The 23013-nt window shown below is 50.5% G+C and overlaps 1 protein-coding gene across 1 annotated transcript; it reads right to left on the reverse strand.

The window, feature by feature from the left end:
* Positions 1-1521: 1521 nt before the first annotated feature.
* On the reverse strand, positions 1522-21231 carry GNA15 (G protein subunit alpha 15). Its single transcript, XM_033133539.1, has 7 exons — positions 20685-21231; positions 13761-13945; positions 9876-10030; positions 9065-9193; positions 6610-6739; positions 5260-5413; positions 1522-2477 (listed from the first exon to the last, which is right to left on the reverse strand). The coding sequence occupies exons 1-7, from the start codon at positions 20827-20829 to the stop codon at positions 2251-2253; spliced, it is 1125 nt and encodes a 374-aa protein (XP_032989430.1). The 5' UTR covers positions 20830-21231; the 3' UTR covers positions 1522-2250.
* Positions 21232-23013: the final 1782 nt, after the last annotated feature.

Raw genomic sequence — 23013 nt, forward strand, 5'->3', positions numbered from 1 at the left:
GGGAAGTCAGAGAAACCATCACAGCCAAGAGGAGCCTAAGAAGATATTAATGGCTAAGTGTCATGTGGGGTCCTGGATGGGATTCTGGGACAAAAAAAGGACATTAGAGGAAAACTGAGGAAATATGAATAGAGTATAAACTTTAGTTAATAATGTGTAGTATAAATAATAAATGTCTAAATATTACAGTGTTTTGCACACATGAAACTAATAAAAGGAAATCATAGGGAAGAGAAAATAAAAAAAGAAAACCAAATACTAAACAATGCTGAAACATTAGAAGTATTTCCATTTAAGACAGAAATAAGATAATGTTACCTACTGTTAATTCTAATATTCAGTACAGGAGATCCAAGATTGTGAATATAGTAAGACAAAAAAATAAATGCAGGCATTGGAAGGAAAAAATATTTTTATGAAAGAAAAAAATACTTTCATTTGTTCTTTTAAATGGTGATGAGAGATCTATTTATAAATCTTATAAATTTCTTATAAATACAAGATCTATTTCTTCTTTATGCAAAATACTTGGTGATCATAGTCAAGTCAAAATACTCTCCATTTGTTCTTTCAAATGGTGATGAGAGTTCTTTTTTTATTTCACTCATAGGTGGGATCTAAAACTGAAAGCAACAAACAAACAAGACAAACAAACAAAAACTCATAGACACAGACAACAGTTTAGTGGTTGCCTTAGGGAAGCAGGGAGGAGGGGAGGTAAAAAAAAGGTGAAGGGTGAAATACATGGTGATGGAAGATTGGACTTTGGGTGAACATTACAATGCAATATACAGATGATGTATTATAGAATTGTATACTTGAAACCTATATAATCTTATTAACCAATGTTAACCCCAGTAAATCCAATTAAAAAATAATAAAAAATAATGTGTCAATGTTGGTTCATTAATTGTAAAAAAAAAGTACCACATTAATGTAAGATGTTAATAATAGGGGAAAGTGGGTGTGGTTTTATAAGGCAACTCTGTACTACCTTCACAATTTTTTCTCTAAATCTGAGACTATTCTAAAAAGTAAGCTTTTTAAGTTAAAAAAAGTGTTGAATGAATGATAGAATCTTGACTCTGCCACACCCCCCCTCCGTGTGTGACCTTAGTCAAATGACTGTTTCTCTGTGCCTCCGTTTTCCTCATCTGTAAAATGGGGCTTGTGATACATAGGGCTTCCCTGAGGATGGTGGGATACCACCATCTGGAGTAAGTGGAGCCATCATCTTCATCTTCATCACAGATGGGTGGAGGCTGCTGCTGGAATTTTGGGTCAGTAGCAACAGAGGGTGGGCTTAAACGTGCCACCTGCCAGGGAGGGAGGTTGGATACCACCTTCTGCTCAAAGTGCACACCTTGCCGAATAGCTTTGGGTACTGTGCCCTGCACAGGTGGATGGACAACAAGTAGAACTTTTTCCTTCCTTCTCCATGTTTCTACCCCACCGGGACAGGCGACCTGAGAAGGGACTGCGGGGGGATAAACAGGACACCCCTAAAAAATCATGTCTCCAGAATGTCATTTCTTTAATGTCCACCCCGCAAGGGGCCCCACAGAAGATGAGGGAATAAATACAGTAAGTTTTAAGATGCCGTGCGCCCGGCCCCCAGCCTAGGAAGGAGGGGCATGCCTGTGGGCCTTGGTTTCCCTCGTCTGCAAACCAGAACAGGACACACTATGAGCCGCGAGGCTCTGAAAGGGTCACTGTTTTCCACGGTTCTCTACCCACCCCAAGAAAAGGGAAATCTCTGAGCTACCCAGACCTCAGGCTGGGAAATACCATTTCCTTCCGCTAGGAGGCGCCAGAGTCCGGTGCCTCGTCCTGAAAGTCCACTCCCCCATCCCCCGGGATGTGCCATCAGCCCCAGGGGGTTCTAGACTGCTGCCCAGCAGGGGACGCACCCCAAGGTGAGGTTCCTGAGAGAGCCTCATCCACCCAAGTCCTACATCCTTTGCTCTCTTCACCTTTCCTCCACCCTGGCATCCCAAATGGCCATTATGCTCCCTTTCTGAGGAGGTAAACTGAATAAAGGGAGGGGACCCCAGGGGCTCTCCTGGCAAGGGGCAGAGAGAAGGGAGGGGCGGCGACTGGCCTTCCATTCCCCACTCACTCGTGGCCCTTCTGTTACCTGGGCCTGGAACGACAGGGGGCACCTGGGCTCTCTGAGCGCCGCCCCCTCCCACAAGGTCCCGCCTGCCATGCACAGGTCTGAGCCCCGGGGGTGGATGGCTAGGGCCTGGGTCACAGCAGGTTGATTTCATCCAGGTAGCGGGCCAGCACCGAGTCCCGCACGTCCTTGAAGACCTTGCGGATGTTCTGTGTGTCCGTGGCGCACGTGTAGTGGCTGAAGAGGCGCCTGGAGCGCGAGCCCTTCTTGCCCCCGTCGGCGCCATCCACACAGCCAGCGTACATGCGTGTGTACATGTCCAGGATGAACCTCTTGGCTGCCTCCGCGTCCTGCTTCGGGCCTGGGGAGCAGGGGTGGGGGTAGTCAAGGCACGAGGCTCCTGTGGCGGTCAGGTGACCCTCCCTCCTCGGACCAAGGGGGGACTCTGGAGACTCTCTTCCTGATATGGGCAACTTAAGGCTTCAGGGACCCCAGGGACCGCCAGAGTCTAGCACGCAGATCCTGTCTTTGGTCTTTTTGGCTGGTCACATGCCTCAGGCCTAGCCAATGGGAGCATCAGGCTGGAGGTTGTCACATGACCTAGGATAGACCAACGAGCCTCAGCTCTGGGACTCTGGGTAGAACTGTGGTGATGGGAGACCCTCTCTCTTGGCTGGGCTTGGAACTGGGGGGAATGGGATCCTGGAGCTGCAGAGACAAGCTGGTGCAAATGGGGAAACTGAGGTCAAGAGAAGTAGAGGAGATGACCGCCCTGGTGAGGCACATGGGCTGCTGTGTTGAAAGCACATAGTGAGTTACAGTCCCAATGCCTGGCTCTGCTACTTATTAGTTGGGCGCCTTACATATTAATCTATGTAAGCTCTGTGAGCTGTTTCCGTGTTTGTAAAATGGGCATCAGAATAGTCCCAGGCCTCCCAGAGTTGTGAGGATTCAACGTAATCATGTTGCGGGCGCTGTAATCAATACTCAGAAGCCTTCCTGAGTGTGTGCTAGCATCGTCCTTTCAGAAAGGCAGGTTGCTTAGTGGTTAAGGCCTGCCAGCTCTGAAGCCAGAATGTCTGGGTTGGAATCCTGCCTCTGCCACTCGCTGGCTGTGACTTTTAGCAAGTGACTGCACCTCTCTGTGCCTCAGTTTCACCATCTCTAGAGTGGTGAGAAGAATGAGTCTTATTGCACAGGGTTTTTAAATGAGGATTAAACAAATCAACATGCGAGCGTGCTTCCATCAGTGTTACATGTGTGAGTTGTTATTGGTTTATTATTATTTATTATTGCCACAAGTTTACTGAGTGTAGAGGAAGGAAGGGCTGAGAGCCAGAAGTTGGCACAGGGTGTTCCAGCCTCTTTGGCTGGGAGAAAAGGATGGATCATGAGGGTTCGCCATGACCTGAAGGGAAGCAAACAATCCTCAAAACTATCCACTTCATCCTTGTTCCCAAACTCTCCAAGCCATGGTCCCCTCCCAGGGCTGCTCAGCTCAGAAGCGGGTGAGGGGTGTCCAGGCCACCATCCTGAAACAAGTTGACATCTGTTGTCCAGACCCTGACTCTTGTGGTTATGATTGACTGGGATTGGTCGTGTGGGCTCCGATGAGGTCAGGGAGTCACACCCATGATGATGTCACCACTAAGCGTTTAAGCACTGTTGTTGATTGTGTATTGGGATGAAAGTGTTCCCCCAAATTCATGTCCACTCAGAACGTCAGACTATGACCTCATTTGGAAATAGGGTCTTTGCAGATATAATGAGTTAGGTTGAACTGAAGTCATTACTGAATTAGATTGGGCCCTAAATTCAATGACTTGTGTCCTTATAAAAAGGGGGGGGTGTCGGTTGGCTCAGTTGGTTAGCGCGCAGTGCTGATAACACCAAGGTCGCCGGTTTGATTCCCAAATGGGCCAGTGAGCTGCGCCCTCCACAACTAGATTGAAAACAATGACTTGACTTGGGGCTAATGGGTCCTGGCAAAACACACTGTTGCCCAATATTCCCCAATTTAAAAAAAAAAAAAGGAGAGACAACCAGAGACAGAGAGAAGGCCATGTGACAATGGAGGTAGAGATTGGCTGAAATCTGATCACCCTGAGACCGCCATGCTATGAGCAGGCCCTGGATTAAGAGATACTAGATGAGGAAAGGGAGAAGGAGAGGGAGAGGGAAGGAGGGAGGGAGAAAAGAAGGAGGAGGAGGAGAGGGAGAAGAGGAAGAGAGGAGGAAGGGAGAGGCCGAGGAGCACAGACCCACCAGATACATGATGCAAGAAGCCATCTTGGAAGTATATCTCCGATCCCAGCCACCCCAGCTGATGCCGCATGGATCACAGATGAATTTCCCACCTCAATCCTTCCCAAAGTCCTGACCCACACAATCGTAAGCCAAGCGAAATGGCTGGTCTACAGCCCCTAATTTTGGGGGGAGTTTGTTACTCAGCTGGGATACTTCTAGAAGCTCCCTTTATCCTCACAGTGCACTCTGGGGAAAGTACTAGCTAATACACCCCTTCCCAGGACCAAAACTCTGTGTCCCCTCCGGAAGATACACGAAATGATGCCCAACGCATACCGTACTAATTGGCCCTCAGGTTGCACCGAAGGTTTGTTCCCAAACCTGTTGTATGCCTCTTGATTAATACACCCGGGACTACACAAATCTATCAGTTACAAATGCAACATGAAAGAGGGTTGTTGTAGCTATGAAACTGAGCCATGTGCTTTGGAAAGCCTTGTTCACAGGTCAGTCAAGGATTATTTTAAAAATCACTATCAACTATGAAAAATTAGAAAAAGAAAAGTTTCAAAAATCTAAGCAGATTTTGGAAATAGCTGTCAATGCCTTACGGGTATGGTTTATGTCCAGTAGAGCCACACTCCAAAGATGTATAGTATGCATCTTTTCAGAATCCCTCACTTTAAGCAGTTGTGAGTATGGAGGCATCTGTTATTCTCTCCCAGTTCTAACGATGGAGAAACTGAGAACAGAGTGAGGTTGGGCCGTGGAACCTGGCCTGGGACTCAGGTCTGTCCAATCATATTTAAAATTCTACCGACGCCAAGCTGGACAAGCATCTCTCTTGGGAGCTGCTTCTAGGAGGTGAAGGGTATAGAAAGTTGTAAAATACTCACCCTGGAAACTGGGGAAGTAGGTAGCCAGGTGGGAGGTGGGGATCTTCTCCTCCAGGATGTCAGTTTTGTTGAGGAAGAGGATGACGGATGTGCTTTTGAACCAGGGCAGTTCCAGGATGGTGCCAAATAGGGCCAGACTCTCCTTCATTCGGTTCTGGGTTGGGAGACACAGGCAGGTCATTGCTCCAGCCAGCCAGCTCAGCCCAACACAGGAGCCCTCCCCCAACATGGAGATGGGGCTGTCAGCCCACCATCCAGTGGCTTGGGGTGCCCCCCTTTCTGCCCAGCTGAGTCTAAGGGGGTATGGCCAGCTGCCTGTGTGTGCCCACGTGGTTTTGTGCCTCTACTGGTTTGTCTAGCGTCCCCCTCCCACCCAAATTCATGTCCACCTGGAACTTCAGAATGTGACCTTATTTGGAAATAAGGTCTTTGAAGATGTAATTAGTGAAGAAGAGGTCATACTGGAGTTGGGTGGCCTTAAGTCCAATGACTGGTGTCTATAAAAATGGGAAACTAGGAAACAGACATGCAGACAAGGAGGGGGCCATGTGATGACGGAGGCAGAGATATGGTGGTGCATCCACAAGCCAAGGAACACCAAGGACTGTCAGGAAACCACCAGAAGCTGGGAGAGCATGGAACAGATGCTCCCTCAGCCTCAGAAGGAGCCAGCCCTGCCGACACCCTGATCTCGGACTTGCGGCCTCCAGAACCGAAAGAGAATAAATTTCTGTTGTCTCAGCCCTCAAGTTTGCGGTCATTTGTTACAGCTGCCTGAGCAAACTAGGACATCTTGTGTGGCTCAATTCGAGCAAGAGCTGTGTCAGAATGACCTCAAACTCTTCTGTCTGATTCAGTCTGAAAGTCAAAATTATAACATCTCCCCCTCAGATGCCCGAAATATCTATGTGAAACTTTAACCACTGAAAGTGCACGTGTCAGAGATGAGAGAGTGCCCGCTCACGTTGGATGTTCATTAGAACAGGCCACAAAAGAAGATGGATCCTCACCAGTATTTCTGAAGGAAAGTGTGATGTCATCCACGCAGTGTGACAATATTCCCAGGATAGCTTGTGTTGTGCTTGCAGGGGGCTGTGTCTCGGGACATGAGTGTCCCTCTGTGTGTGCACATGTGTGTGTCACTGGCAGTGCAAATATTTGTGGAGCTGAGTCTTGGGCCTCAATGGTGTGATCATGAAAGAGTGAAAGGAGAGGCTCAAAGCCACGCCAGACACACTCAGACCCTCCCAAGAGTGGCACTGGGGCTTCCTGCTCAGCCGTGGGTCCCTGGGCCCGTGGAGGGTGAAGAGCAGAGGAGACGGTGCCCCAGCATCCATGGCGGCCCCTCACCTCCTGGTTGTTCTCCTCCAGGCACTGGTCATACTCGCTTAACGAGGCCAGGTAGATGAGAGCGATCACATTCTCGAAGCAGTGGATCCACTTCTTTCGTTCTGACCTCTGCCCCCCGACGTCCACGATCCTACCGGAATTGTCCCCTTTCAGAGCTTGGACCTAATCAGGACCCCATGTGTGGCACCCCAGACCCCAGTCACATCTGGGACATGCCAAGATCAATATGACTAACAGCAAGGATGGGGGCCCACGCCTCTCATGTGTTATTGCATTTCACCTCCACAGGGCAGGTATTTCCATGACGCCCGTTATACAGAGAAAGAAACTGAGGTGCAGAGAAGACAGGGGACTTTCCCGAGCTTCTACTTCACTGGGCTGCCTGATTTCTACCCCCATAAAGAAGAACAGAAGATTAGACACATCTGGAGTCTGCCCTGGTTCTGGCTGAGTGGCCTGGGGGACGTTGCAGACCGTCTCCACAGCTCAGTTTCTCCATCAGTGAAATGGGGAAGCTGTATTCTGTCTGGCCAGGGGAGCGTCCAGTGGCCACACAAATGGGCAAATGCCATCCACTCTGGGTGTGACCCATGACAAGGGCCCTGCCTCCACCCCCACACACCACACAAAAAGCCTGACCCCCTCCCGCCTTCCTGTGCTCTCTTCTAAGAAATGTGGGTCACTGATAAACAAGCCCTAGGGATACGACCGACTCAGGCAGCCGACAGGAAATGCCAAAAGCCTCAGAGCAAGAAGGGACTTGCCCCACTATACAGGAGGGGAAAGAGGCTGGTATCCCCGAGACCAACCCCTCATTGTGTCAGACTCCCTCAACCCCCTATATTCCAGAGTGAGGTGTGGGCGCAGTGGTTGAGAGTGGGGTTCTGGAGAATGAGACACACGTGGGATACACTACTTGCCAGTCTCCCTTCTCAGAGTTTCAGTTTCCTCGGAGACCTCAATCCACTGATTAACCTTCTCTCTCCTTGGCCTAAGAACCTACTCAAGTCTCCCACCTAAAAATCTCCTCCCCAGCCCAGCCTTCCCTGTGAAAAGTCCTAACCTCTACCTTCACTCTTAAACTTGTATCCATCCATCCACCCACACACCTATACATCCACTGAGGTATCCATGTATCTACCCATCTACCCACCCACCCATCCATCCATCCATCCATCCACCCACCCACCCGGTACATCCACCCACCCATCCTCCATCCATTGACCCACCTACCTAATCACCTATGCATCCATCCATCCACACACACCCCACCCCCCATCCACTCATCCATCCTTTCACCCACCTATTTATCCTCCCATCTTTCCAGCTATCCTCCCACATCTACCAACTTCCACCCTGGCCTTGATCTGATCATCACTTTGAAAAAGGAGGCTCAACCTCGGCCCTTGCCCTTGTGGGCTCTCCATCTAATGCAGGAGACCCATGGCCAACAGATGAATTATGAACCTTCCTGGAAAGGACTATTGCAGAGGCCAGAAAGACATGTTTGGGACTGGGGTGGGGCAGCCAGGGAAGTGAGAAACTCAACACGGTTGGGTTGAACACAACCCGTTTCTAGGCATCACCCTGCACTGCCTGCCATCAGCCCACAGACGCGGAGCTTGCTAAGGTCACCAATGACTGTCTAAGTGCCCATCGCAAAGTCACTCCTCTCACTGCATTCTTCCTGACCTCTCCTTGGCCTTTGACTTTGCCCATCACTCTGTCTGGACACTGTCTTGCTGCTCAGTCTTCCAGCTCAGGCCTGTGTGCGTCCAGCCACCTCCCAGATGCCCCCGACCCCTCAGACTCAACGTGTCCAAGAACTTCATCTTCTTATCTAAACCCTCTACCTTGCAATCTACCCATTCACCTTGATGGGAAACCCGGGACTCAGTCTTGTCTCCCTCCTCTCATTCCCACCCTCCTGCCCTTTCTACACCAGAAACATTTCTTGCACCATACCCTCATTTCTATCCCCAGAGCCACTGCGTTGACCCTTATCAATCCTTCCTGCTTGGACCATGGCTCCTGCCTCCTCCTGACCCCTAGTTTCACCCCCGCATTGACTACAGGGATCCTTCTCTGAGCTTCCCCAGCCGCAAATCCATCCCTCTGGCACAGCCGTGACCACACAGTCTCTGTTTCCTCCTGCCCAGAAGCCCCTCAAGAGTCGGCACTAGTGAACTCCTACTCATCCTTCAATGTCGTAATACCAATGTCCCCTCCTCCAGGAAGACTGCCCCTCCTGGAGCTCTGGTGCCTCACTCTGGGCTCTCCATGTCCTAGTCCTAACTGCACAGGGGGCTGGAGGTGTCTTTGTTCAGCTTTGCCTCCTTCAGCCTGGAAGCCCCTTGAGGGCTAGGGCTAGGAGACTCCTACTCATCCCTCAAGGCCCCAGCTGCTTTGCCCATCCTCCAGGGAGCCCTCCTCACCGCAGGGGCTGCACACTCACCGCAGGTTGGTTTTCTGCACGGAGAAGCAGTACTCATTGATGCCGGTGGTAGGCATACGGCTGCGAAGCACATCCTGGGCCGTGGGGACATAGCCCTCCTCAGTGATGCGGTCCAGGTGCGACAGGTAGCTGGGGAGCGAGGAGCCCTGAGCCCAGCCCTAAAGCCTTCCTTGGCTTCTCAGACCCACCACCCAGAGTCTGCTGGGGGAGGAGAACCCCCCCAGGAGGCCCAGAGTACCACCCTGAGGCCGTGAGAGCATTGGGGAGAAGCAGCTTCACTCCCCCACGACGGTGTAACCTCCAGAACAGCCTCACGGAGGAGGGGCTGCCACCCAGGAGGGCACTGCCCCCCGATGTAGTGATGGCTTGGGAGCAAATCACCCCAGACGTGTATCACTGTGCGATGATGAGCAGCATCGCCCCAGAAATGGTGTCACTGGGGGCGGCATCAACCCAGGAGCTGTGTCACCTCAGGAATGACATCACCCCAAGAACAGGGTCACTGAGGAACAATGTCACCCAGGGTCAATGTCACTCCAGGAGCAACCTCACCCTAGGGACATCACCCCAGAAACAATGTCACCCCAGGGACAAGATCACCCTGGAGCATGACTATTCCACAGCCAGCCCGTGCCTAACAGCACGTCCGCACAGTGGGAGCCGGCCAGCCTGAGGTCCCCTCTGTCCAGGTGCGATCCTGGCACTGGGTCTCCGCTCACCACGTCTCAGCCTGCAGCTCAGCCCAGTGCTCGCCTTGCCCCCTGCCCCCGCCCCACCCCCCAGGCCTACCACCCACAGACCCCAGACTCACTACACCGCTGAGTCAAGCAGGTGGAACTCGCGGCGGCGCTCATAGCAGGCCCGGATGCCAGCGTCCCTCCACAGCCACTGTATGGCCATCGCGTAGCGCTTTTCAAAAGTGGTCACTTTGTAGGGGTCCTGGCTCATGACCAGGCTGGCATGGAGCTGGAGGGACAGACAGAGCTGGTCAGACGGCCTCCAGACAACCCAGCAAGCCCCCTTCCCCCTTTCCCAGCTGCCTCACTTCTATCCCAGAGCCCAGTGGAGTCCGTGCACAACTTTGCACATTCTCACTTCCTCTGCCTCCTGTGATGTGCTCCATCATTCATTCATGCATTTACCCACAGAGGAAGCACGGAGGAAAAGCGCCAGCCCCACTATGAGGGGCAGCAGAGGGCGCAGCTTCTGGAGGACGACGCAGGATAAAGACCATCACCCGTGTGCGCTGCTCGACTCCTATGTGTGGGGCACCCCTCCTGCTCTTTATAAACACGGTCCTTGACTCCTAGGAGGCAAGTCCCTACAGGTGTCCCCATTTTACAGATTAGGCAACTGAGGCATGATAAATTCAACAACTTGCCCAGGTCAGCGGGAATTGGTAATGCCTGGGTGTTTGTGAATAGCCCCTGTGTAGGATCAATTAAAAAGTCTGCAGCCTGTTATGGGCTGAATTGTGTCCATCACCCTTGTCCTCTGCAAATTCTGTGTTGAAGTCTTATTCCCCCAGGACCTCAGGATGTGTCTGTATTTGGAGATAGGGGTCTTTACAGAGGTGATCAAGTTAATGAGGTCATTAGGGTGGACCCTGATCCAATATATGACTGGTGTCCTTATAAGAAGAGATTGGGGGCTGGCCCAGTGGCTCAGGCGGTTACAGCTCCATGATCGTAACTCCGAAGGCTGCCAGTTCGATTCCCACGTGCGCCAGTGGGCTCTCAACCACAAGGTTGCCAGTTCAACTCCTCGAGTCCCGCAAGGGATGGTGGGCTGTGCCCCCTGCAACTAGAAAACGGCAACTGGACCTGGAGCTGAGCTGCGCCCTCCACAACTAAGACTGAAAGGACAACAACTTGACTTGGAAAAAAAGGCCTGGAAATACACACTGTTCTCCCAATAAAGTCCTGTTCCCCTTCCCCAATAAAAAAAAGAAGAAGAAGAAGAAGAAAGAAGAAGAGAGTGGGACAAAAACATGCACAGAGGGACAACCACATGAGGACACAGGGAGAAGACAGCCATCTGCAAGCCAAGGAGAGAAGCCTCAGGAGGAACCAACCTTGATCGCAGACTTCCAGCCTCCAGAATTGTGAAAAAATAAATTTCTGTGGTTTAAGCCCTCCAGACTGTGGCACTTGGTTGTGGCAGCCTGAGTGAACTCATACACAGCCTGAAAATGTATTGACTCCAAAGTTTTAAAAAACACAATCAAAATGAATAATAATTTTAAAAGCAAAAATTAAGAGATACATCCTTCTAAAAATTCAGAGTAAAAATTATATTCAGTGAAGGTCCTGAATAGACCTTAATGTGCCTTGAATGAAGTGAATGTGAGTTCTTTGCTCTTAAAAGACAGGAGACTGGAAATGAGACAAAGATGTCCACTCACGCCATTTCTTCCTCTTTTTTTTCCTCTCATGCCATTTCTAATTAACACTGTACTGAGGTCCCAGCCAAGGAAAAGAAATGAAATGTGTCAGGTTTGGAAAGGAATAAATTACACTGTGGTTATTCACAGATGACATGAGTATATGTAGAAAACCCAAAATAGTCTAGAGATAAACTATTAGAATAAACAAGTGAACTTAATAAAGTCCCCAAGTGCAAAATCAATAAACAAAAACCAAATGTATGTCTGTATAATAACCACTAACTAGTGGGAAATTTTTAAAATGTAAGTCCCATTTATAGTAGCATCAAAAGATAGCAAATACCTAGGGATAAATCTAACAATAGACGTGAAACTAAGAAAGTGCTCGTGTCCAAAATATACAAAGAATTTGCTACAAATCAGTAAAGAAAAAAAACTGAGGAACTATACTTTTCTAAATGAACAAAAAACAAAAATTTAAATAATGGGCAAAAGATTTGAATAGTTGCTTCACAAAAAAAGAATATCCAAGTGTCCAACAAACATGAAAAGGTATACAACCTCATTATTAATCAGGGAAATGCAAATAAAAACCACAATGAAATACCACCAAACATCCAAAAGAATGTCTCAAATGAAGTGACAGACAGTATCAAGTGTTGGCAAAGATGTGGAGGAACTGGAACTCTGGATGTACTGCTGGTGGAACTGTGAATTGCTACAATTACTTGGAAAACAGGTTGGTGTCTCCTACTAAAGTTGATCGTACACGTTCCTTATCATCCAAATCTATTTCTAGGTAAACACCCAATGGAAATGCATGTATTTGCATAAAATATATATAGATGACCCAAATGTCAACAACATGAGAATGAATAAATAAGTAAACCGTGGCATACTTTTATTGTGAAAATAAACAAATCACAACTATACCCCCCAAAATGGATGAATCACAGACATACTCTTCAGCACCAGATGCCAGACATAAAAGAACATTCTGGAAAAGTCCAGAAAATTTGAGGTAAAAAAACAGGCAACCATGTATGGTGATGGAAGATGGGATAGTGGTTATCCTTGGGGGGAGCCTCCTTCTCATCTATAAAATGAAGTAATAGCTGAAAGAGGTTATTGTGAAGATTAAATAATCATATCACCTGCTAACACTGGAATGATGTTACATTCCAAGCACTGTTTTGAAAGCTTTGGGCACTTTTCATTTATTGTATTCTTATATCAGTTCCATGAGGTAGAAACCACCAACCCCTAATCGCTCTTCCAAAGTCCTTGGATCAGCTCAGATTCACAAATCAGAAGCTTTCAGATTTTAGAAAGATGATGTGATCTCACACCTGTGAGGATGGCTATTATAAGAAACAAAACAAACAAAACCCAGCAAGTGTTGGTGAGGATGTAGAGAAATTGGAACCCTTGTGCACCATTGGTAGGATTGCAAAATGGTACAGTGCTGTGGAAAACAGTATGGTGGTTCCTCCAAAAATTAAAAATTAAATCACCATATGATCCAGCAATTCTACTTCTGGGTGTTAATCAAAAAAAAAATGAAATCAGGATCTGGAAAAGATATGAGCTCTTCATGCTCCTTGCAGCACTATTCTCAACAGCCAAGAGGTAGAAAGAACACAAATGTCCACGGACAGACGAACGGATAAAGAAAACGTGGTCCGTCTAGACAATGAAACAGTGTTAGGCCTCTAGAAAGAAGGAAATTCTACAATAGTCAACAATGTGGATGAACCCTGAGGACATCATGTTAAGTGAGACAAGCCAGAAACAGAAGGACAAATACCGTGTGACCCCACTTACAGGAGGCACCCAGAATAGGCAGAGCCCAGGGAACAGAGCAGCACATGCTGGGGGAGGAGGGTTTCCCTTCCTTTGGATAGATAGTTCTAGAACTCTGCTGCACAACATCCTGCCTCCAGTTAATAATATTGTATTATGCACTTAAAATTTAAGAGGGTAGATCTCATGTTGAGTGTTCTCACTACAATAAAATAAAATTAAAAAAAAAAATCACTGCAGCCCCTCCCAGAAGTAATCAGTCCACGGTATTGATATCTTCACCAGGGAACAATCACTGACCCGGGACTCCCACCCGCACTCAGTATAATGGAGTCCAAGCCTCGAGCCCTGGAGGTGCATGGAGGGAGCTGTTCTTCACAAAGACTTAGGGGTCCAAGGGGACACAGCTGTGCCCTGGGGGTCTGAGGAAACATGGCCTAGACCTGAGCATCCTAAGGGACCCGACCCCCCAGCGTGGCACCCACGTGGCAGCCCTGGGACGCTCACCTTGTTCTCCGGCCTGCTGAAAGGGATCTGCAGCCGGTCCATGGCCTCGATCATGGCCCGCATGGACACGAAGATGTTCTGGTAGACCAGCGGCCGGAAGCCCTTGCGGTCCTCCTCCGAGTAGCCGGCCCCGTGGATGATACGCATCTGCTTGATGAACGTGCTCTTCCCGCTCTCGCCCGGGCCTGCAGGGTCACGCCATCACTCAGTCTCAACCCGGGCCTCCCGGGTTCAACTCCCTGCTCAGCCAGGGTCACGCTCTGGCACCCTGGGCTAGGGAGTGCCTTCACCACCCTGTGCCTCAGTCTCCCCACCGGGAAACCGTGCATCACGATAGGCCCTGCCTGCTAGGTCTACGTGAGAGTTCTTTCATCGTAAGGTGCTCCTAGTAGGGGTTCGCAAACTACTGCCCTCCAACCAAATCCAGGCCGCTGCCTGTTTTTGCAGGGCCCGAGAGGTTTTACAGTTTGTATGTTTTTTCCATTTCTAATACTTTTCATGGTTCTGGTTTTTACACTTTTAAATGGTTGAAAGGAATCAAAAGGAGATTGGTTTGTGACACATGAAAATTATATGAAATTCAGGTTTCAGTGTCTGTCAATAAAGTTTTATTGGCACGCAGCCACACCCATTTGTGTACAATTGTCCATGACTGTTTTCTCATTACATGAGAAATGGCAGAGTTGAATAGTCAGACAGAAACACTCTGCCCACAAAGCTGAAAATATTTACAATCTGGCCCTTTACAGGAAGTTTGTGGACCCTCGCTATAGAGCATACCTAGACATAGTAAAAGCTACATTAGTGGTCACTATTATTAGTAGTATTAGTGTTTGCCATAATTATAATTGCTATTATTTACTATAATAATTTCAGGTAGAAAAACTTTAATGAAGGAAATAAAACAGGATAGATAATGAGAGTTTAGGTGACTACTACAGCTGGAAGGCCCCTCGGTGGAGGTGATTTGTGGGGTTGAGTTTTGAAGGCTGGGAAGGTTGCTCTTGTGCCAAGATTTGGAGAAAGGACACACCCTGCAGAGGGCACACCCCATGCAAAGGTCCTGGGGGAGGATAGTGCCTGGTGTGTTGGACAATGAGGAAGCCTATGTGGTTGGAGTAGAGTAAGTGAGAGAGAGGGAGGGAGAAGGTAAGGACAGGGAGAAGATGGGGGCAGGTCGTGCAGGGCTTTGTGGGGAGGACTTGAGCTTTTACCCCAGGGAGATGGAAGCCCTGGAGGGCTGTGGGCAGAGAAGGGGCTGGACCTGACTCATGTGCTCACAGGCGCTCTCTGGTGACTGCTTCAGGGAGGACAGACGGGTGGGGCAAGGGCAGAAGCGATCGCACTGATCCAGGCGGGAGACGATGGGGTGGACCCAAGAGCTGGCGAGATGGGGACATATTCGTGAGATATTTGGGGGACAGAGTCGCCACCACCTTGCTGATGGACCAAAGCGGGGAGAGGGCTCCTTGCCCTCAGCTGCAGAACTGGCAGGGCCCAGTGCAACATGAAACCACAGGGCCCTTCTGAGGGAGAGGCACTGGGGGGCTGCCGGAGTCGCTGGCACACAAAGCCAGCCCTGGGTTCATGATAACAATTCTGGAATCTTCAAGAGTCCGGGACCAGAAGCTCAAAGACCAAGGCTCAGCTCCCTGCTGTCTGAGCTTTGAAATCTCCCTCTCTCTCTGTGCCTCTGCTTTCTGTCTGTAAAATGGGTGTGATAGCCTGGTGGGAAGTGAGGCTGGGAGACTCCTACAACATCTGGTCACCTGGCCTGGCTCCTGGGGGCAATGACGGGGGTTTTCCAGGGACAGGAGTGGGGACTGGTGCAGGAGGAACTGGAAAAGCCACAAAAAGGGAAGGGGTCGCCTGGTTGGAGTCCAGAAAGGGGAAATGGGAGCAGAGGGAGGAGGAGTGGAGAGTGTAGGGAGCAAAGAGAAGGGGGTGCCATCTTGCATTACCCCCAGGGGCTCCCTGTACCCTGTCCACCCCCAGCACATCTGAGGGCAAGGAGGGCAGGTCTGGGGTGGCTCCAGGTGTTATAAGTCCGCTGGAGTTGAGGTCCAAGAAACAGAGATGCTTTAGTGAAGGACATTCAGAAGGAAATTGGGAACACTGGTGGGAGGGCGCCAGGGGTGCCTGGGCGGACGGCATTCCATCATGCTCATCACCTGCTTTGCTCATGGTCCTGGGGGTCTTTGATTTTTAGTGTCACTCAAACCCACAGAAGTGTTTAGGAGTAAAAGGCATCAGGTCTTCAATTTACTCGCAAACAGTTCAGAAAGAAATGAATATGTATGTATTAAATACATAAATGTATAGTAAATAAATTATCGCTATAATCATGCACTAAATAAATTAAAAGTATGTACACACATACTTACACATAACATATATGTGTGTATATATTTAGTGGGGAGAAGAATAAAGGAAATATGGTAAAATGCTAACATTTGCAGAAGAATCCAGGTGCAACTTTTCTATAAATCTGAAAGTATTTCAAAATAAGCTAAGAAAGTATTTCAGAAAAACAACTCTAACTGTAGCATGAGATGCCGGATTGGATACTGGGATAGAAATAGAAAAACAGCCTTCATGAAAAAGATAGTGAAATCATGAAATCCACTGTCTGGAGTTTAGCTAACAGTGATGTGACAGGAAGGATCCCGTGTTAATTTCTCAGCTGTGACAATCGCACTGTGTTCTCCACGATGTGGACATGAGGGGAAGCTGCTCAGGAGTGAGGCGATTCCGTGTACTATCTTTACAACTTGTCTGTGCATCTAAAATTATTCCCAAATAAAAAGTTTCCTTAAAAAAAAAAAAGTACCCCATAGGTCCACAATCTGAAGCTCCCCAATGTGGGGCCATATGTGTCTCAGGTTCTGAAATTTCTTGGATTTTAGGAAGGGGACATGTCAAGCTCACTGAATATTCCAGAAGTGAAACATCTGAATGGCACAGTCACCAATATAAACCCACAGCCTCACTTCCCTCTGACAAACCTAGGGAGACGGGCCATGCTTTGATGGTTTGGCTGTCGGGGGATAACAGAGGGGGCTAAGCCTGCGTGCCCTGGAGAGCTGAAAGTGTGAAACGCCATCTGAGCCAAGCCTCCGGGCGAGAGAGAAGGCTCTTGGCCCCACTTTTCAGGTGGGGAAACTGAGTCCCAGATCAGTTGAGGAGAGTGCCTTGGGTCATGCAGCTGGCGAGTGGCCAAGCTGGGACTCAAACCCAGTTCTGTCTGAGCCCAGAGCTCATGGGCTTTTTATTCCTCATCTGGGGAAGTTCCCCATGTGCTGCCTAAACAATAGCAACAACAACAATGGTAATAACAATCGCTATCGGCAGCAGCGCGGTAAGCAGGATTTAAACTCTTGGCATCTGCCGGGACCGGGGCCAAGGTACTCTGTGCGTGTCCTCGGCCAATCCTCATAAGATTCCTGCTGTTTTCCCATTGACAGAGGAGACATGGTACTCAAAGAGACGGCGTGCCTTTCCCAGGGTCACACAGCTAGTGGAGAAGCAGAGCACTAAAGTCAAGCCCTATGGGTCCTTCACCCACAGAATGGGACATGGCCAGTCGGCGGTCAGGCGTCATCAAAATATCAGTTAACGCGGTGTTTCTACAGATGCTCAGAAGCTGGGTGGTGCCTCCGGGTGCTGCCAGCGACGGCGCGGAGACCTACAGCAGGAGATTGCACGCTGTGACCTTCCTGTTGGTTGTTTTCCAACTCTCAGACCTCTGGTCTTCCCAGAAGCATAGAGAACAAAGGTCAAAGTTAACAACAGTTAACTTTGTTGCAAAGCACTGATTCTTTTTCTCTTCTGTTTTATTAAAGAAAAAACAATCCTGGCCTCATGAATGGGTCACAACCTGGACTCTAAAAAACTCCTCGGGTGGAACCCCCTCTTTGTAGCCCATGCCTGTCCTGAAGCCACTAAGGAACCCGGAAACTCTCCAGCTCCCCTCCTGGTCTGCTTCAGGAACCACCACCACCACCTCACCCCGGCCCCTTATGGGGCTGGGGGCTGCCGTGGGGAGAGCTGTGTCCACTTGGCAGAGGCCTCACAGCCCAGACAGGAAGTGATACTTCCTCCTGGGGCGGGATGAGGAAGTGGAACCCAGTAGAGCCGGGAGGAGCTGGGCCAAGCCCTGGGCATCATGAGACAGCGAGACAGCGTGTGGCTTCTGCCACGGAGACAGCAGCCTCAGGCCCCCGCCCACCCCAGGAAACAGGGTTTGTGGTGCCTAGGAGCCAGGCGGGGCAGCCAGGCATTGGAAGGCAGGCGGCTCAGCTTCTATGTCCAGCTCTGTCTCAGACTGGCCACTGACCCAGACCACTCCTGTTGCTTCCTTAGGCCTCAGTTTCCCCATATGTCATGGGAGTTCTATGGTTTTTCTCTTCTGAGTCACGTTGACAGGTTGGTCAAGCACATAGGCTTGGAACTGGAATTCTAGGCTCCCATCCTGGCTGTGTGACCTTGAGCAAGTCTCTTCACCTCTCTGGGCCTTGGTTTCCCCATCTGCAGTCACGCGTACTCCCTACCTCAGGTGATATGGACAAAGCTGGCTTCATTCTGACTTTCCCCCTCCCCAATGTGGTAATCGCTTCCTGTCAGGTTCAGACAGGCTCCTTGGCCTCCTTCCTTAAAAGGATCAGCAAATCTCCAGGAAAAAAATTACTTTGCATTCAATTCCTGTTTTCAAGAAGGGAGGGAAGTGTGGAGGTGGCCCTCAGGGCTGGGATGGGGGTGATCAAAACCAGCCCACAGAGCTGTCCCCAGGGCCACCGTCAGTGCTTGGGTACACAGACAACCTCCTCTCTCCCCTTCCCCTCCCCACACTAGCAGAACGGGCTTCCTGATTTGGGGCTGACTGTGCAGTGGTCGGAGTGGTGTGGGGCCAGGGACGTTCCCAGCTCCAGGAAGATACGGTGCAGCTCTGGGGGAAATTGCCCCTGAATCAGGACTGAGTCATTCATTCATTCATAGAGCGTGCACTGGACATCTGCTGTGTGTTAGTTTCCTTGTACTCTTGGGCTAGATGCTGGGAACACAGGAGTGAATAAGACAGACATGGCTCCCACCCTTGTATTGTTCGCTATATAACTAGAGAGACAGACAATAAACAAGTAAACTCTTAAGAGAGTATCAGTGAGTGAGCGCTATGAAGAAAAATTGAGCAGAGGACGAAGAAGGATGGGGCCTGTCTTTGCAGGAAGGGAATTCAGGGAAAACTCTGAGGAGGTGACACTTGAGCTGAGACCTGCCTTGAGTGAGAATGCCAGCCATGCAAAGGCTTGGGTGACAGTGAGAATTCTTGGCAGGGAGAATGGCAAGTGCAAAAGCACTGAGGCATGGATAAAGGAACTTTAATGTGTAAGGAAAAATTACTAACATTGATAAACCCCTAGCCTGACGGATGAAGGAAAAGGACTGAAGACAAAGAATGGAGAGGGGACATCACTACAGATCCTACAAATACAAAAAGGATGACAAGGGAGTGTTATAAACAACATTATGCCCATAAATTTGACAACTTTGAAGAAATGGACAAATTCTTTGAAAGACATCAATAACCAAAGCTCACTCAAGAAGAAATAGACAGTTAAATTGGCCTATTTATTAAAAATAATAAGTGATATATTAATGTCACATATATTATTAATATAATAATAGCCTACCTATTAAAGAAATCAAATAGAGATAGCTATTAAAGCAATTAAATTCTTAATCAAAAAGCTTCCAGGCTCAGTTTCACTGATGACGTTACCAGATGTTTAAAAAAAAAACCATGAAATATTCAATGAGGAGCAAGGAAGCCAGGTGGTTGCCACTGAAAGATTACAGCCAATAGAAAGAGCTGGGGTCCGAGAGGTCAAGGGGTGGGGGGCAGAGTTTGGATTTATGCCATGCCAGATCTCCTTGGGGAAATAAATGTGGGGAGGATTCTTTCACCTAGTTCAGCAAGAGGGAGCGATGTGAGAAGTTGGAAGGGTCCTCAGTCAAGGAGCAGCTCCTGGGGGTCCTGCGCTCCCACTCTCTTACCTCTCTCCACTCCTCAGGGAAGAGAGAGGTGACTACACAGATGACCCGCCTCTCTGTCCTGGGCCAGTCAGATGTGACTTCAGGACACCTGGGACCTTCCCCAGCCGCATTCAGGGCTCAGGGGGTCGTGGGGGAGTTTCCAAGGCCAGCATCCCTGGAGCCATACACAGGGCAAAGTGGTTGGGGCAGGGGACACATGTGGGCAATGACACCTGAGGTTTCAGAGGTCACAATCTCAGAGCAGCACAATCCACACCATCCCCCTACTCCCTCACCCTGTTTAACTTTCTCCTCCATCTTCTGGCTGCCAGAAATCATTTTATCTGCTTTTAGTTTACAGGCTTAACGTCTGTCTCCTTCACCAGAAGAAGAGGAGGCAAGGACAACTTCCATGTCCTTTGCTGCTGTGTCCCCAGGAGTTACTCCATACATCTTGAATGAACGAATGAATGAATGAATCAGAGCCTGTTGGCAATGCTCTGCCCTCAGGATTCATGCTAATAAATCTCCAGAACCCATGTCAAGCCCTCCCCTGCTGGCCTGCCAAGCAGGGAGAGGGACGGGAGGGCCGCCTGGAGATGGAGGGAGAGGGCAGGGCTCCTGAGCTCATAGTTCCCTTCCCATAACACACAGCCGGTAGGGCGTGCTGGGCCTGCCAGGCTGCAGCTAGGCCACCGGGCCACCTCCATTCTTGCAGATGCCCTGCAAGATGGCCAGGCCCACTACGTGCACCTTTGGACTAGGACTGGGCGTCTCTGCACCTCGGCCTTCTCATCTGGCAAATGGGTTCCCAGGCCGTCCGGGCAGGTGGAGGAGAGGACCCCCTCCTCCAGTTCTCCTCCCGCTGCCCATCCAGCTGGGCCCTGGGCTCACCCAGCAGCAGCAGTTTCAGCTCGCCGCGGTCCCGCTTCTTCTGTTCCAGCAGGATCTTGTTGATCTCCTGGTCGATCCGGGCTGCCGTCTTCTCGTCCTCCGTCAGGCACCAGGGGCAGCAGCGCCAGGTCAGGGAACGGGCCATGGTGTGGGGCCTCAGAGGGCACAAGGAGGCATGGCCCTGGCCCCCCGGGGAGGGCACCCCCACCCCGCCGGCTCCGGGGTGGGCTCCTGGCAGCCGGGCGTGTAGGGGCCTTCCTCTTCTTGGGGGTCACCCCCCCCAACCCCGGGGACCCCCGACTTCCCGGCCTGGGGCACCCGGGTAGCCCAGCTCGGCCTGAGTGCAGGGCACAGGACGGGTTCGTTGGTGGGGAGGAGGAGAAGAGGGGTGCGGAGGCTCAGGGCTCCCCACCCATCTCCAGACCTGCCGGGCCCTGCCAAACAGGTTGACGGTGGCGGCGAGGAGAGGCGGGGGGTGTCCCTGGGGAGGGCGGGGCGGCCTCGAGGAAGGGCCCCAGCGCAGTCTGGGTCCCGGCAGCCTGCTGGGCCCTCCTTCCTCATTCTGGAGAATGGGTGTACTCCATCCTCCCGGGGCCTCTGACCCCGCCCCGGGTGTCCTCAGACCCACCCCCAACCCCTCCCCGCCAGGCCTCAGAATACCAACAGCGAAGGCCCGGCGGCGGCACCTACTGTTTCAAGTGTATGCGCGTGTGGGCTTGTTCCACACACATCGCCCCAGAGTTACTGCGATCACCCCCTATGCAGATGAGTAAACGGAGGCACACACCATGATGCGACTTGCCCCTGGGGCAAGGCTGGGACCAGACAGAGCCTGGAACCGGATATCACCCAATGTGCCCCAGGGTCTCAATGCTGACCAGGCAGCTTTGGGGAGGGGCCGTCCATTCTCCCTGCAAACACTGATTGAGCACCTACTGTGTTCGAGGCATTCTAGGCGCCTCAAGGAACAAAATGACAAAGTCCCTGACTCCTCTACCTAATATTCTAGATAGAGAGACAGGTAAGGAAAGACATCTTTAAAAATATTCAAGCCTGTTGGATGGTGATAAGTTCTGAGGGAAAAATGAAGTGGCTGCGGGAACTGCGAGATGTCGGGGACCTGGGCTCTGACTTCACACCGGGAGTCGCAGAAGGTCACGCCGACCAGATGACATTTGGGACCAGGAGGAGACAGGGAGCCTGGGCACAAGAGGACCCTGGGAGTTGAACCCGCCGGTCAAGGCCCCTGCCCTGACCCCCTTAGCCCCCAGGACCCTCAAAGTTGGACAGGAACGCAGGGGGTGAACATATGGCTGCTTTCTAGACTCTCACAGCCAAACAGGGGGTCACAAGTTGTCTCTAATCTAGCAGACTTTGGCCATGTCTGGGTGCAGAATCCCCTTCAAGAGGTTCTTGAAAGCTCTAGAAAGTTCTGGAACACCGCTCCCTCCTCCCCCCAGATATACATAATACAGGGCTCTGGACCCCTCACAGATAGCACTATCAAGGCTCAGAGAGGGTGAGTGAATGCCTGAGATCACACAGCAGCAACCGTCACCCTCCCCCACACCCCAGCCAGCATGTAGGTGCGGAGGTGCAGTTTTCTCTGCTGTTGAATCATGACCAATGGCAGATGGGAAGTTTGATAGGGGCTCCTCAGGTCACTGGGGTCAGCAGGCCCTGCCCTGCCCACCCATCTTCCGGCCTCCAACAGGATGGCCCTGAGGAGGTAGGGGTGACTTCCCACTGCTGGCAGGTGAAGAAAAGCAGAAATCAGTCTGGGCTAAGCAGGGCTGGGAGGACAGGGCAGAACACAAATAACCAGCTTGGCAGAACCAGGCTGAGTCACAGAGTAGAGAGCGAAGGAAAGGAAGTGCAGAGGCCCGGGAACACGCAGCCATCCCCTCCGGGCAGCTCCCTGATGCCATTCCCAAAAGGCACCAGCCGCAGCATGTCACAACAGGACTGCGTGCAGGTCCTGGTCTAACACCTTCTGGGGCTCCTTCTGCTCAGAAAAATGCCCAGCCCCCTCGATCCCCGCCAGGGCCTGGCTTCTGTGAATTTCTCCAGCTTCAAAACAAATGTCCCTTCCCGTTTCCCCCAAAAGGGAACTAGCTCTTTTTTGCATGTCAGGTGCTCATGGGGACATTTGTCAAGTATTAGTTTATAGGGGAGTACCAGGGTGAATTTTTGTGCATATTTGAAACACACACACACACACACACACACACACACACACACACAGAAAACATGTAAAACATGAATATGTAACCTACTCAATTCTTCTGTAACCACCACCCATCTGATCCCCAGCCAGGCCAGGAGGAAG

The sequence above is a fragment of the Rhinolophus ferrumequinum genome, chromosome 18 (assembly GCF_004115265.2).
Source record: "Rhinolophus ferrumequinum isolate MPI-CBG mRhiFer1 chromosome 18, mRhiFer1_v1.p, whole genome shotgun sequence".
NCBI lineage: Eukaryota > Metazoa > Chordata > Mammalia > Chiroptera > Rhinolophidae > Rhinolophus > Rhinolophus ferrumequinum.

What these genes read in the sequence shown, in the direction of transcription:
- GNA15 (XM_033133539.1), bottom strand. Translation starts at nt 20,829, where the DNA reads ATGGCCCGTTCCCTGACCTGGCGCTGCTGCCCCTGGTGCCTGACGGAG. An exon ending in GCTGAAACTGCTGCTGCTGG is followed by an intron (nt 13,946 to 20,684) that starts GTGAGCCCAGGG and finishes GTGACCCTGCAG; the next exon opens with GCCCGGGCGAGAGCGGGAAG. An exon ending in TGGAGGAGAACAACCAGGAG is followed by an intron (nt 5,414 to 6,609) that starts GTGAGGGGCCGC and finishes CTCCCAACCCAG; the next exon opens with AACCGAATGAAGGAGAGTCT.